At 52.5% G+C, this 12,754-nt stretch overlaps 1 protein-coding gene across 1 annotated transcript in view; it reads left to right on the top strand.

The window, feature by feature from the left end:
* LOC138358268 (nuclear receptor subfamily 2 group E member 1-like) overlaps positions 1-11,779 on the top strand; it is a 17,929-nt gene extending 6,150 nt beyond the window's left edge. The window contains exons 2-8 of the mRNA XM_069316086.1: positions 363-463; positions 1,094-1,229; positions 5,898-6,286; positions 6,975-7,109; positions 7,603-7,843; positions 8,160-8,286; positions 10,962-11,779. Of these exons, the coding sequence (XP_069172187.1) occupies positions 363-463; positions 1,094-1,229; positions 5,898-6,286; positions 6,975-7,109; positions 7,603-7,843; positions 8,160-8,286; positions 10,962-11,103 (1,271 nt within the window). The 3' untranslated portion in view covers positions 11,104-11,779. The remainder of the gene's footprint in view (positions 1-362; positions 464-1,093; positions 1,230-5,897; positions 6,287-6,974; positions 7,110-7,602; positions 7,844-8,159; positions 8,287-10,961) is intronic.
* Positions 11,780-12,754: the final 975 nt, after the last annotated feature.

Below are 12,754 nucleotides of genomic sequence, written 5' to 3'. Positions count from 1 at the left end.
GCGAGAGTTCGTGTGCGTGCCTGCATGTATCCATATGGAAAGTGTTTTAGATAATTACATATTTATATTAAATATGAGCAAGATTTATTAGGTAACAAAGATTAGTTTAGACAATTAGAATAAGAATATAATCACCCTAATATTGCGATATAATTTGTGTTAACGATAAACTTCACTGATTTCCTCAATATACCTGTATCTCACCTTTCAAATTGTAAGCTAAATGTAACTCACCTTATGTCCAAAAAAATGTAAGTTTGATTTAGAGTGTTGAACACCTGTTTAGTCCAGCCATTATTGTGATGATTTGTACACGTGGGTACGAATAATGTTTGTGATTGTGACTGACGTTCCTCCGACAGGCCGGATCCTGTACGACATTCCCTGCAAGGTGTGTCAGGACCACTCCTCCGGCAAGCACTACGGCATCTTCGCCTGCGACGGCTGTGCTGGCTTCTTTAAGGTAAGTCCTAACTCTTATCACACTGTATCACACATCGCTCGTCCCTGTAAACGTTGAATTATTATCTCCTTTAATCGTATTTAGAGAGTAACGAAGCTCTAGTACCATCTACTTAGCAGGTATCACAGCTGACCAGCCCCTCCCCCACCCCCTGCACCTGCTTATCTCTCATTAGCTATAACTTCCACCCCGGCCAGTTGGACTGGTCGCTATAGCAAGGGTCTCGTAGCTTGCAGGGTCGGCGTTCATTGTGTCGGGGGGGGGGGGGATAGGCAGCCAGTGTATATATACAGGTTAGGCTTATATCGAGGTCCCCCTCTTCCTAGGATGCAAGCTGACTTAATTTTTAGGTATACCTATTTACTGCTAGGTGAACAGGGGCACTGGGGAGATAGGTAACGCGTCCAACCATTTCTGTTCCGCCCGGGATGCGAACCCGGAATTCCCGATTGTGAGTCGAGAACGAACTCGACTGTATTCCCGGGATCCTTCACCTTGTCCTCATATCCCAGTTGCTTGTCCCCATGTCCTCCCATGTGCTATATAATCATACTGGCTTAACCCAGGCTCCTGCTAGTGACGTTGTAAGATAAAGCTGGACACACTTTTCTCTCTCTCCCCGCCCCACAGAGGTCGATCCGGCGCCAGAGGCAGTACGTGTGCAAGAGCAAGGTGGAGGGCGGGTGTGTGGTGGACAAGACCCACCGCAACCAGTGCCGGGCCTGCAGACTCACCAAGTGCATCCAGGCCGGCATGAACAAGGATGGTTAGTTCTCTTACTCACCAGTCATGTACACAACCAGTCATCCATAGTCTATACTTATTCATGATGTAGCCCTAGACCAGGAGTCACTAGCCTTTGCGCGTCCACTCACGGAACCCTAGCATCTTTTCTCAGTCATGGCGGCTAAGTTCACATTTTTCAAAGTTAATGAACTGCGAGGTTGTCTATAACAATATAAATTTTCACGCGGAAATTTCGAAGTTCGCAAACAGTTTAATAAATACAAGGCCAACATGAATGAGTAAAGATGTACAGGTTTCGTACTGGCCACGCAAAACCTTGATGAATTTTGGTCCAGAGGGTCTTCACACCCACCTCCACAAAGTTAAGTCTTTGTTACCCTTTGATTCCACGAACCACCAACCCACTCCGTCCGTGTCGAGTGATGTAAATAAAGTCTTCCAGCAACATTTCTTGCTGGGTGTGACAGTATGGAGGGAGGGGGGGGGGGGGGGTGATGGTGTGGGTGTGTGACGGTGTGGGGGGAGGGGGTGACGGTGTGTGTGGGGGGGGGGGGTGGAGGGGGTGACGGTGTTTGTGGGGGGGTGGAGGGGGGTAACTAGCGAGGGGTGAGGGTCCCGTGGGAGCGGGCGGGGGTACGTAATGTGTACCATGGAGTCTGAAGTGTTGGTACAGCCGCACTTTCAGCCTAACGCCACGTGACGCTCCTCGACCCCGCAACCACGTGACGTTCCTCGACCCCGCAACCATGTGACGCTCCTCGACCCCCGCCACCACGTGACGCTCGTCGACCCCGCAACCACGTGACGCTCCTCGACCCCCGCCACCACGTGACGCTCCTCGACCCCGCAACCACGTGAGGCTCCTCGACCCCCGCCACCACGTGACGCTCCTCGACCCCGCAACCACGTGACGCTCCTCGACCCCCGCCACCACGTGACGCTCCTCGACCCCGCAACCATGTGAGGCTCCTCGACCCCCGCCACCACGTGACGCTCCTCGACCCCGCAACCACGTGACGCTCCTCGACCCCCGCCACCACGTGACGCTCCTCGACCCCGCAACCACGTGACGCTCCTCGACCCCCGCCACCACGTGACGCTCCTCGACCCCGCCACCACGTGACGCTCCTCGACCCCGCAACCACGTGAGGCTCCTCGACCCCCGCCACCACGTGACGCTCATCGACCCCGCCACCACGTGAGGCTCCTCGACCCCCGCCACCACGTGAGGCTCCTTCACCCCGCCACCACGTGACGCTCCTCGACCCCGCCACCACGTGACGCTCCTCGACCCCGCCACCACGTGACGCTCCTCGACCCCGCAACCACGTGACGCTCCTCGACCCCGCCACCACGTGACGCTCCTCGACCCCACAACCACGTGAGGCTCCTCGACCCCCGCCACCACGTGACGCTCCTCGACCCCGCAACCACGTGAGGCTCCTCGACCCCGCAACCACGTGAGGCTCCTCGACCCCCGCCACCACGTGACGCTCCTCGACCCCCGCCACCACGTGACGCTCTTCGACCCCGCCACCACGTAACGCTCCTCGACCCCGCAACCACGTGAGGCTCCTCGACCCCGCCACCACGTGACGCTCCTCGACCCCACCACCACGTGACGCTCCTCGACCCCGCCACCACGTGACGCTCCTCGACCCCGCCACCACGTGACGCTTCTCCACCCCCGCCACCACGTGACGCTCCTCGACCCCCGCCACCACGTGACGCTCCTCGACCCCCGCCACCACGTGACGCTCCTCGACCCCCGCCACCACGTGACGCTCCTCGACCCCCGCCACCACGTGACGCTCCTCGACCCCCGCCACCACGTGACGCTCCTCGACCCCGCCACCGCGTGACGCTCCTCGACCCCCGCCACCACGTGACGCTCCTCGACCCCGCCACCACGTGACGCTCCTCGACCCCCGCCACCACGTGACGCTCCTCGACCCCCGCCACCACGTGACGCTCCTCGACCCCCGCCACCACGTGACGCTCCTCGACCCCGCCACCACGTGACGCTCCTCGACCCCCGCCACCACGTGACGCTCCTCGACCCCCGCCACCACGTGACGCTCCTCGACCCCCGCCACCACGTGACGCTCCTCCACCCCGCCACCACGTGACGCTCCTCCACCCCGCCACCACGTGACGCTCCTCGACCCCCGCCACCACGTGACGCTCCTCCACCCCGCCACCACGTGAGGCTCCTCCACCCCGCCACCACGTGACGCTCCTCCACCCCGCCACCACGTGACGCTCCTCCACCCCGCCACCACGTGACGCTCCTCCACCCCGCCACCACGTGACGCTCCTCCACCCCGCCACCACGTGACGCTCCTCCACCCCGCCACCACGTGAGGCTCCTCCACCCCGCCACCACGTGACGCTCCTCCACCCCGCCACCACGTGACGCTCCTCCACCCCGCCACCACGTGACGCTCCTCCACCCCGCCACCACGTGACGCTCCTCCACCCCGCCACCACGTGACGCTCCTCCACCCCGCCACCACGTGAGGCTCCTCCACCCCGCCACCACGTGACGCTCCTCCACCCCGCCACCACGTGACGCTCCTCCACCCCGCCACCACGTGACGCTCCTCCACCCCGCCACCACGTGACGCTCCTCCACCCCGCCACCACGTGACGCTCCTCCACCCCGCCACCACGTGACGCTCCTCCACCCCGCCACCACGTGACGCTCCTCCACCCCGCCACCACGTGACGCTCCTCCACCCCGCCACCACGTGACGTTCCTCCACCCCGCCACCACGTGACGCTCCTCCACCCCGCCACCACGTAACAGTCATCATCGCCACCACCATTTGATGGTCCTTCCTCCTGCCCCCAATTTTCATCACCTTGCATTAATTTGCGTTGAAGTCTAGTACCCGTGTCTCCAACCCTCCCTGAACCGTATGCAAGTCACTGCATCTCTTTACGACCTTCGTGAGTTTTATCTGCAATGATTCAGCATCGTCCACAAACATAGACATGAACGCATCAGCTGCCTCACTCAGGTTGTGTGTATCAGGATAAGTACAGTCTCTGGTACTCCACTTGTGGCTTCTCACCACTCTTGAGGCATAGACGTCACCTCACTAACTCTCTGGTTCCCATCAGAGAGGTACCCTCTGGTCTCTTTTAGCTCTCTGCTGATTTCCCCCTAACAAATGCCTTCAGACAATCCAGAAAGACAGTGTGACGTTGATTTTCTTTTCTGTTCTGTGTGTGTGTGTGTGTGTGTGTGTGTGTGTGTGTGTGTGTGTGTGTGTGTGTGTGTGTGTGTGTGTGTGTGTGTTCGTTCTATGTGTTCGTACCTATCTTTTGTGTATCTCTCCTACTGATGCTCTCGCATTTGGCGGTCGTGGAGCGCCTACCCCAGTCCCTCCCCCCTTCCCTACGATTCCCGCCGGGCGACCGTTAAGAGAGCAGCAGCTCCCCCCATCGGCCGCTCCCCCCCCCCAACCCCACTCCATTAAGGACTCAGAGCCTCCTGCAACTCCTCCCGATGATGCCTCTGGCAGCTCCTGCGCTGCCGCGCGGGTGACGAAGGCAAGGAGTCGAGGACACCGTGGACCGCTGGCAGGCATTTTGTAATGGATCTTGAGGCATCAACAACTGCAGTCGTGGCTGAAAGTGCTAAGGGATGGAGGGATGGAAGGGACGAGAGAGGGCAGAAGGGAGGGGGGATGGTTATCGAGGCAACGTTTGGGACACGCCTCTCCCGTGACAGCATAATAATCGAGGGTAAGTGGTCGGGGTCTGAATCCGGGTCATGTTACGCGGTGGGCGCCATTATCAGGGAAGGCAGTGACGCCCACCACCACACCGAGAGATCTACCACACCGAGAGCTCCCCCACCACACTGAGAGCTTCCCCACCACACTGAGGCCTCCCCCACCACACTGAGGCCTCCCCCACCACATTGAGGCCTCCCCCACCACTCTGAGGTCTCCCCCACCACTCTGAGGCCTCCCCCACCACACTGACGCCTCCCCCACCACTCTGAGGCCTCCCCCACCACTCTGAGGCCTCCCCCACCACTCTGAGGCCTCCCCCACCACTCTGAGGCCTCCCCCGCCACTCTGAGGCCTCCCCCACCACTCTGAGGCCTCCCCCATCACTCTGAGGCCTCCCCCATCACTCTGAGGCCTCCCCCACCACTCTGAGGCCTCCCCCACCACTCTGAGGCCTCCCCCACCACTCTGAGGGAGTATATTTCTGAAGCTGGTGAGTACAGCACCTCGCACGGAATTAACATTCTCGTGCAATAAAAACTGCAAGAGAGGTGCAACAAAAAAATGCAATAAAAGGGAGGATGAGGAGTACAAATATTACTTTCGCTGGGCTCTCACCCCCCCCCCCTTCCCCCCACCTACCAGCCGTCGTGTTGCTGTGTGCGGTTGAGGGGCAAGAAGGTGCTGCGCTGCCCTCATACCTCATTTCTCCTGATGCCTCACCTTCCCTCATGCCTCACTTCTCCTGATGACTCGATTCAGTTAATTACTCCCCTTCCGTCTATACCGTCTCATAATGCCTCGTCTACCAAAACGCCTCTGTCATCAGAATCATAGAATTCTAAATCTGATCCGTACGAATGTGTACACGAAGGCTATATGTTATGTCTTGGTTCTTGTTTATTTTCGATTGATATCTATCTACTTTGTCTTTAAACCTGCAGCCGTGCAGCACGAGCGGGGGCCCAGGAACTCCACCTTGCGGCGGCAAATGTCCCTCTATTTCAAGGACCCAAGCCCGGAGTCGCCTCCCCAGCGCCAACGGAGTCCCACCCCGCCGGAGCCAAGCCACCCCCGGTCCCCCGTCACCCAAGTGCCAACCGTTGCCGTCAGTGCCGCCCTGGCCCTGCCCTTCCACCATCCTCCACCTGTGCCATCGGCTCTCGATCTGAAAATGTCCTTTCCGCCTCGCCACCTGCCTACGACGGCCGCCAGCAGCGCCGCCCACTTGGAACTGCACCGGCCGCCGCCGGCGGAGCTGACAGCCCTCACCCTGGACCGTGTTCACGCCCTCACCACCAGAGCCAACACTCTACTGGCTCCCACACCCAAGGTCAGTGACATTTTTGTCATGGTTACACTCCAGATCAGCTGAATGTATTCAGTTAACTGGTCACGCTGATTGTTATTGCTTACAGTACTCACTCCGGTTCTTACTCTATAATAAACAATAGCTATGCGTGTTAGTGGTTTACAAGAATGTAAAAACATCAATGCAATGTAACCTCATAAACCCAACGTACCTTCTTGTATATAAATAAATCTATAAATAGTATACTATATATAAAATTTCTGGGCCGGGATAAATCAAACATTAAAGTATCCACTAACGAAACCTGTGCGTCCTTCCTCAATCATGGCAGCAGAGTTTATTTATATCAAACGGTGTATAAGCTCCGGAAAGCTCCTAAGGTTGTCTACACCAATAAAGTTTGTGTTGTAAAGTTCCAACACTCGTCAACTGTTTCATGTAAAGAGACTGAACGCTGCCATGATCTAGGAGATGAACAGGCTTCGTAAGTGAACACGGACATGCTTTATCAATTCCAACTTTGGACAATATCTAATTACCGGGTTATAAAATAGACGTGGGACCGCCGGAGTGTTCTAAGTGTTAGATAGATAGAAGAATGTGTTATATGCATGTGGTTGGTCATGGACAGAAAAGTCCAATGGTCTTGCCTAGACCATTGGACTTTTCTGAACTTTGCTCGGTTCTAACGGAGTTTATATCGTGACAGTACCCACACGAGCTGGCGTTCCCGCTCATGACGGCGAGGGACACCGTGTGTGAGACCGCCGCCCGCCTCCTCTTCATGAACGTCCGCTGGGCCAAGCAACTGCCTGCCTACACGGCCTTGCCCTTCAGAGACCAGGTGTGTGTGGGGGGCCAGGTGTGTGGGGGGGGGGCCAGGTGTGGGGGGGCTAGGTTTATATGTCTTTTTGTGCGCTCGCGCTCAGGTACAGGTGTGTGTGTGTGGGGGGGGGGCCCAGGTGTGTGTGGGGGAGAGCCTAGGTGTGTGTGAGAAGGGAGGATTGGGTGTGTATGTTGACATATGTATGTGTGTGTGTATGTGTGTGTGTGCATGGCTGTATTCACGTTCTTATAGACGTCTGTCTTAACCTCTTTATAAGATTACAGATATTTGCAGTACAGCTTTATTCAAAATGTAAAACAGAGTTGCTAAGTGTTAAACAAATGTGTCCACAGCACACACACACACACACACACACACACACACACACACACACACACACACACACACACACACACACACACACACACACACACACACACGCACGCATGTAAACAATGCCAACCGAGCCATAAATTGCACATTTATAAATAACTTGTATTTCCTGTTGCAGTTATTGCTCTTGGAGGAAGGCTGGAGAGAGCTGTTCGTGCTCTCCGCCGCCCAGTTCTTGTTGCCCGTGGAGGCCGGACCTCTCCTGGCCTCCTGCGGCCTCGGCAGCGACACCTCCGAACGCCTCCTTCCCATACTCCAGGACATCAAGCTCTTCCAAGACATTCTCACCAAGTTCAAGACCATGTGTGTGGATCCCACAGAGTACGCTTGCCTCAAGGCCATCGTCCTCTTTAAGACAGGTACTAACACCGACCACAACCTCTTAAAGTGTCTCTTGAAGGAATCAATCCCAAGTTAACATTGACAGTAATATTCTTGGGATATTTAGTTTACATTGAGATATATATATAAATCAGTTGAGGACATTCATTTGGCAATTATATGTACTAGAGTACACTTCTGGGTAACGACCAGTTACAGCCCCGCTCCTGTGCCAGGTAAGTCCACAACGGGCTCACCATAGCCCGTGCTACTTTGGAACTTTTGTTTCGAGTAGCTGAATTTATAATAACATTTTGGGTGAGACTAATGATGAAGGTGTTGTTGTTGGGTCAGTGTGGGAGAGTGGCGGGGTGGAGGTGAAGGTGCTCCGCGACCTGCCGGCCGTCACCGCCCTCCAGGACCAGGCTCAGCTCACTCTCAACAAGTACATCACCTCCGCCTACCCTACACAGCCCTTCAGGTAAGGTCCTACCCTTAACCTGCCCTTCAGGTAAGGTCCTACTCTTAACCTGCCCTTCAGGTAAGGTCCTACCCTTAACCTGCCCTTCAGGTAAGGTCCTGCCCTTAACCTGCCCTTCAGGTAAGGTCCTGCCCTTAACCTGCCCTTCAGGTAAGGTCCTACTCTTAACCTGCCCTTCAGGTAAGGTCCTACTCTTAACCTGCCCTTCAGGTAAGGTCCTACTCTTAACCTGCCCTTCAGGTAAGGTCCTACCCTTAACCTGCCCTTCAGGTAAGGTCCTACTCTTAACCTGCCCTTCAGGTAAGGTCCTACTCTTAACCTGCCCTTTAGGTGGGGTCCTACTCTTAACCTGCCCTTCAGGTAAGGTCCTACTCTTAACCTGCCCTTCAGGTAAGGTCCTACTCTTAACCTGCCCTTCAGGTAAGGTCCTACTCTTAACCTGCCCTTCAGGTAAGGTCCTTCCCTTAACCTGCCCTTCAGGTAAGGTCCTACTCTTAACCTGCCCTTCAGGTAAGGTCCTACTCTTAACCTGTCCTTTAAGTGGGGTCCTACTCTTAACCTGTTCTTTAGGTGGGGTCCTACTCTTAACCTGCTCTTTAGGTGGGGTCCTACTCTTAACCTGCCCTTTAGATAGGGTCCTACTCTTAACCTGCCCTTTAGGTGGGGTCTTACTCTTAACCTGTCCTTTAGGTGGGGTCCTACTCTTAACCTGTTCTTTAGGTGGGGTCCTACTCTTAACCTGCTCTTTAGATAGGGTCCTACTCTTAACCTGTTCTTTAGGTGGGGTCCTACTCTTAACCTGCTCTTTAGGTGGGGTCCTACTCTTAACCTGCTCTTTAGGTGGGGTCTTACTCTTAACCTGCTCTTTAGGTGGGGTCCTACTCTTAACCTGCTCTTTAGGTGGGGTCCTACTCTTAACCTGCCCCTCAGGTAAGGTCCTACTCTTAACCTGCTCTTTAGGTGGGGTCCTACTCTTAACCTGCCCTTCAGGTAAGGTCATACCCTATACAGTACTCGCTAGAATCTTCAATTATCCCTTTAGTCAAGAGAGTTGTCAAGACCACCACACTAGCAGTCTGACCAACCGGCGAGTGGACTTTTCGCCAGAATATAGTCTACGACAACAGTAAACTTAATATGAAACATGTTTCTTAAGTTCAGTTAAACTTGAGTGCAGGCCGGTGTGAGGCACCATTGGAACCTCAGGAGCGCATTGGAAATGCGCTCCTGCGCATTTCAGCTAGAGTTCCATTCCCTGAATGGAAGTCGATAATGTAATTTGTACCGTCTTGGAAGAGAAATCCCGCAAATACGTCTATCATACGTTATATGTTTGAAGCTGTCTCCAGCCTGCGCCAGCAATTAATAGCGATTCGACCTCAGTTGAATAATAATAAAAATTAATAGTTGCACAACGTGTATAAGTGAAGATGTACAAGATAATAGAGGATGAATTTATTTTTAGGTTAGAAGGGCCGCCATGGGTCTCTCTCTCCTCTACTCAAAGCCTCTATTCCCTCTCCGTTTCCCTTATTCCATTCCACCAGTATTTCTCCTCCCCTCCCACACACACCTCCACAAGGTCAATTAAATGAATTATAACATACCACCAAACTTTTAAAAAATTAAAAACCCACATAATCCTTTCACTAATTTTAGCCCGATAGTGTTAAGCTCTGTACTGATGTATATAACAATATCAGTAATATATAACAATACGTACAAATTATATAAATAAATAAATAAATATACTACAATATATTGTAAATAAAATACAAATCGTTTGAGAAACGTTAATATTTTCTAGTTTTTAACATCAAGAAATCCGTAAATAACTCGACAGTCGTGTGTGAATAAAAGAGTACATTGTCAGCTGGTCGAGGTCAGGTCATTATCAGCAGATACTGCACTAGAATGTTATAAAGATTTTCCACTTCTTTCAAACATCATTTGAATAATAATGTAAATATTCATTATCATTTACATTTATCTGTAAACAAATTTAAAATCCTTAAACTTGTTTTGTTAATCGTCTATGATCAGTATCAAATTAATTTTGTCATTATATAAGAGTTATTTTTTTTAATAAGAACATTTTAATTATACGATATGTGTTTATGTAAGTATACTTATGTAAAAGTATTTATCAACATGTATGATCTGTAAGGGTTATATTTGGTCATTATCAATAATGGTTATGCTTGGCCAATATACGTAGTTATTGATAAAAATTCCAATATACAATTCATCTAAAACTAATGATGATAATTCATTTAGGAGCTGCCTCGTATGGGCCAATAGGCCTTCTGCAGTTCTCATTATTACTACTATCCCCTACACCTTACTTTCCTCCTCAGCTCTCTCTTGCCTATTTATTGCGTCCCTACCTCCTCATCACAATCGACTTGAGAATGGTCCAGGACGGACCGAAACGTCGTCGTCCCTTCAACTTCTAGTGTGTGGTCTGGTCAACATACTTCAGCCACGTTATTGTGACTCATCGCCTGCTTACATCTCAACGTCTAAATAGACGTATTATCACATCATTGTAACCAGGAAGGGACCTCTTCTCCCGCAGGAGAGGGGGACGGGGGTAGAAATAGCCTAAGCTACTCTATCCCTTTGAGATGTATTTCTTTCTTACCTCAATAAACATACTTGAACTTCTCCCGCAGGTTCGGGAAGCTGCTGCTGCTCCTGCCGTCGCTGCGAGCCGTCGGCTGCCGCACCATCGAGGAGCTCTTCTTCAGGAGAACTATCGGGGCCATTCCCATCGAGCGAATAATTTGCGATATGTACAAAACGGCAGACTTTTGATAAATTGATGGAAACCAAAAAAATCTATGTGATGCATATAGGTATTTAATTGAAATATGCTCAGAAAATCGCAGAACATATATATCCACCGAGTGAAAAATAGCAAACCAGTGAACGAAGTTACACTAGGAAAGTCTCCCCCCTAACCCTTAATCCGTGGTATTTCTCACCGTGATTGTGCCTTGCCAAATACAGCCTAATGTGAGAATTTTTTGCAATCAAAATCATTGTTAAGTTTCCCTACCAGTGATAATATCTTTAGATAATATAGATACTTTAACGAATGGCGGTCGTAGATTGTATGTATACTGAAATCAAGCGCAGTGATCAATGTGTTAATTCAGCAATATTTATACCGTGCTGCCCACCTCACAGTGTGGGCGCAGCACGTAGCCCACCTCAACAGTGTGGGCACACCACGTAGCCCACCTCAACAGTGTGGGCACACCACGTAGCCCACCTCAACAGTGTGGGGGCACCACGTAGCCCACCTCAACAGTGTGGGGGGCACCACGTAGCCCACCTCAACAGTGTGGGGGCACCACGTAGCCCACCTCAACAGTGTGGGGGCACCACGTAGCCCACCTCAACAGTGTGGGGGCACCACGTAGCCCACCTCAACAGTGTGGGGGCACCACGTAGCTCACCTCAACAGTGTGGGCACACCACGTAGCCCACCTCAACAGTGTGGGGGCACCACGTAGCCCACCTCAACAGTGTGGGGGCACCACGTAGCCCACATCACAGTGTGGGCACACCACGTAGCCCACCTCAACAGTGTGGGGGCACCACGTAGCCCACATCACAGTGTGGGCACACCACGTAGCCCACCTCAACAGTGTGGGGGCACCACGTAGCCCACCTCAACAGTGTGGGGGCACCACGTAGCCCACATCACAGTGTGGGCACACCACGTAGCCCACCTCAACAGTGTGGGGGCACCACGTAGCCCACCTCAACAGTGTGGGGGCACCACGTAGCCCACCTCAACAGTGTGGGCACACCACGTAGCCCACCTCAACAGTGTGGGCACACCACGTAGCCCACCTCAACAGTGTGGGGGCACCACGTAGCCCACCTCAACAGTGTGGGGGCACCACGTAGCCCACCTCAACAGTGTGGGGGCACCACGTAGCCCACCTCAACAGTGTGGGCACACCACGTAGCCCACCTCAACAGTGTGGCGCCACTGAGGTTGCCCACAATGAAGATTAGTTCTGTGATACATGTGGTATATTTATATATTCATCAACACTCCTAATACCATCATGTATACTCTGGCCTTCCACTGTATATAAGATCATGGATACTCACCCTGGCTTTCCACTGTATATACCATCATTTATACTCACCCTGGCCTTCAACTGTATAAACCCCCATGTATACTCACCCTGGCCTTCCACTGTATATACCGTCATGTATACTCACCCAGTATGTATGTATATACCACTGCAATGTATATACCATTATGCTTCAAAAAATAATAAATTATCTAGACTAATTGTCGTTTTTAATACCATGCAAAATGATTGATATTGGAACCACATACCACGATAGATACTATAAGCATATTGAATGGGAGATATTGTAGGCATCTAATACCAGATGTACATTGTTGACCTTCAGACTTACATTAATGGCTCGGCGAATC

This window comes from Procambarus clarkii, chromosome 7 (genome assembly GCF_040958095.1).
Source record: "Procambarus clarkii isolate CNS0578487 chromosome 7, FALCON_Pclarkii_2.0, whole genome shotgun sequence".
Classification (NCBI taxonomy): Eukaryota; Metazoa; Arthropoda; class Malacostraca; order Decapoda; family Cambaridae; genus Procambarus; species Procambarus clarkii.
The sequence above is the reverse complement of the archived record's forward strand: the minus strand, read 5'-3'. Positions and strand labels throughout refer to the sequence as shown.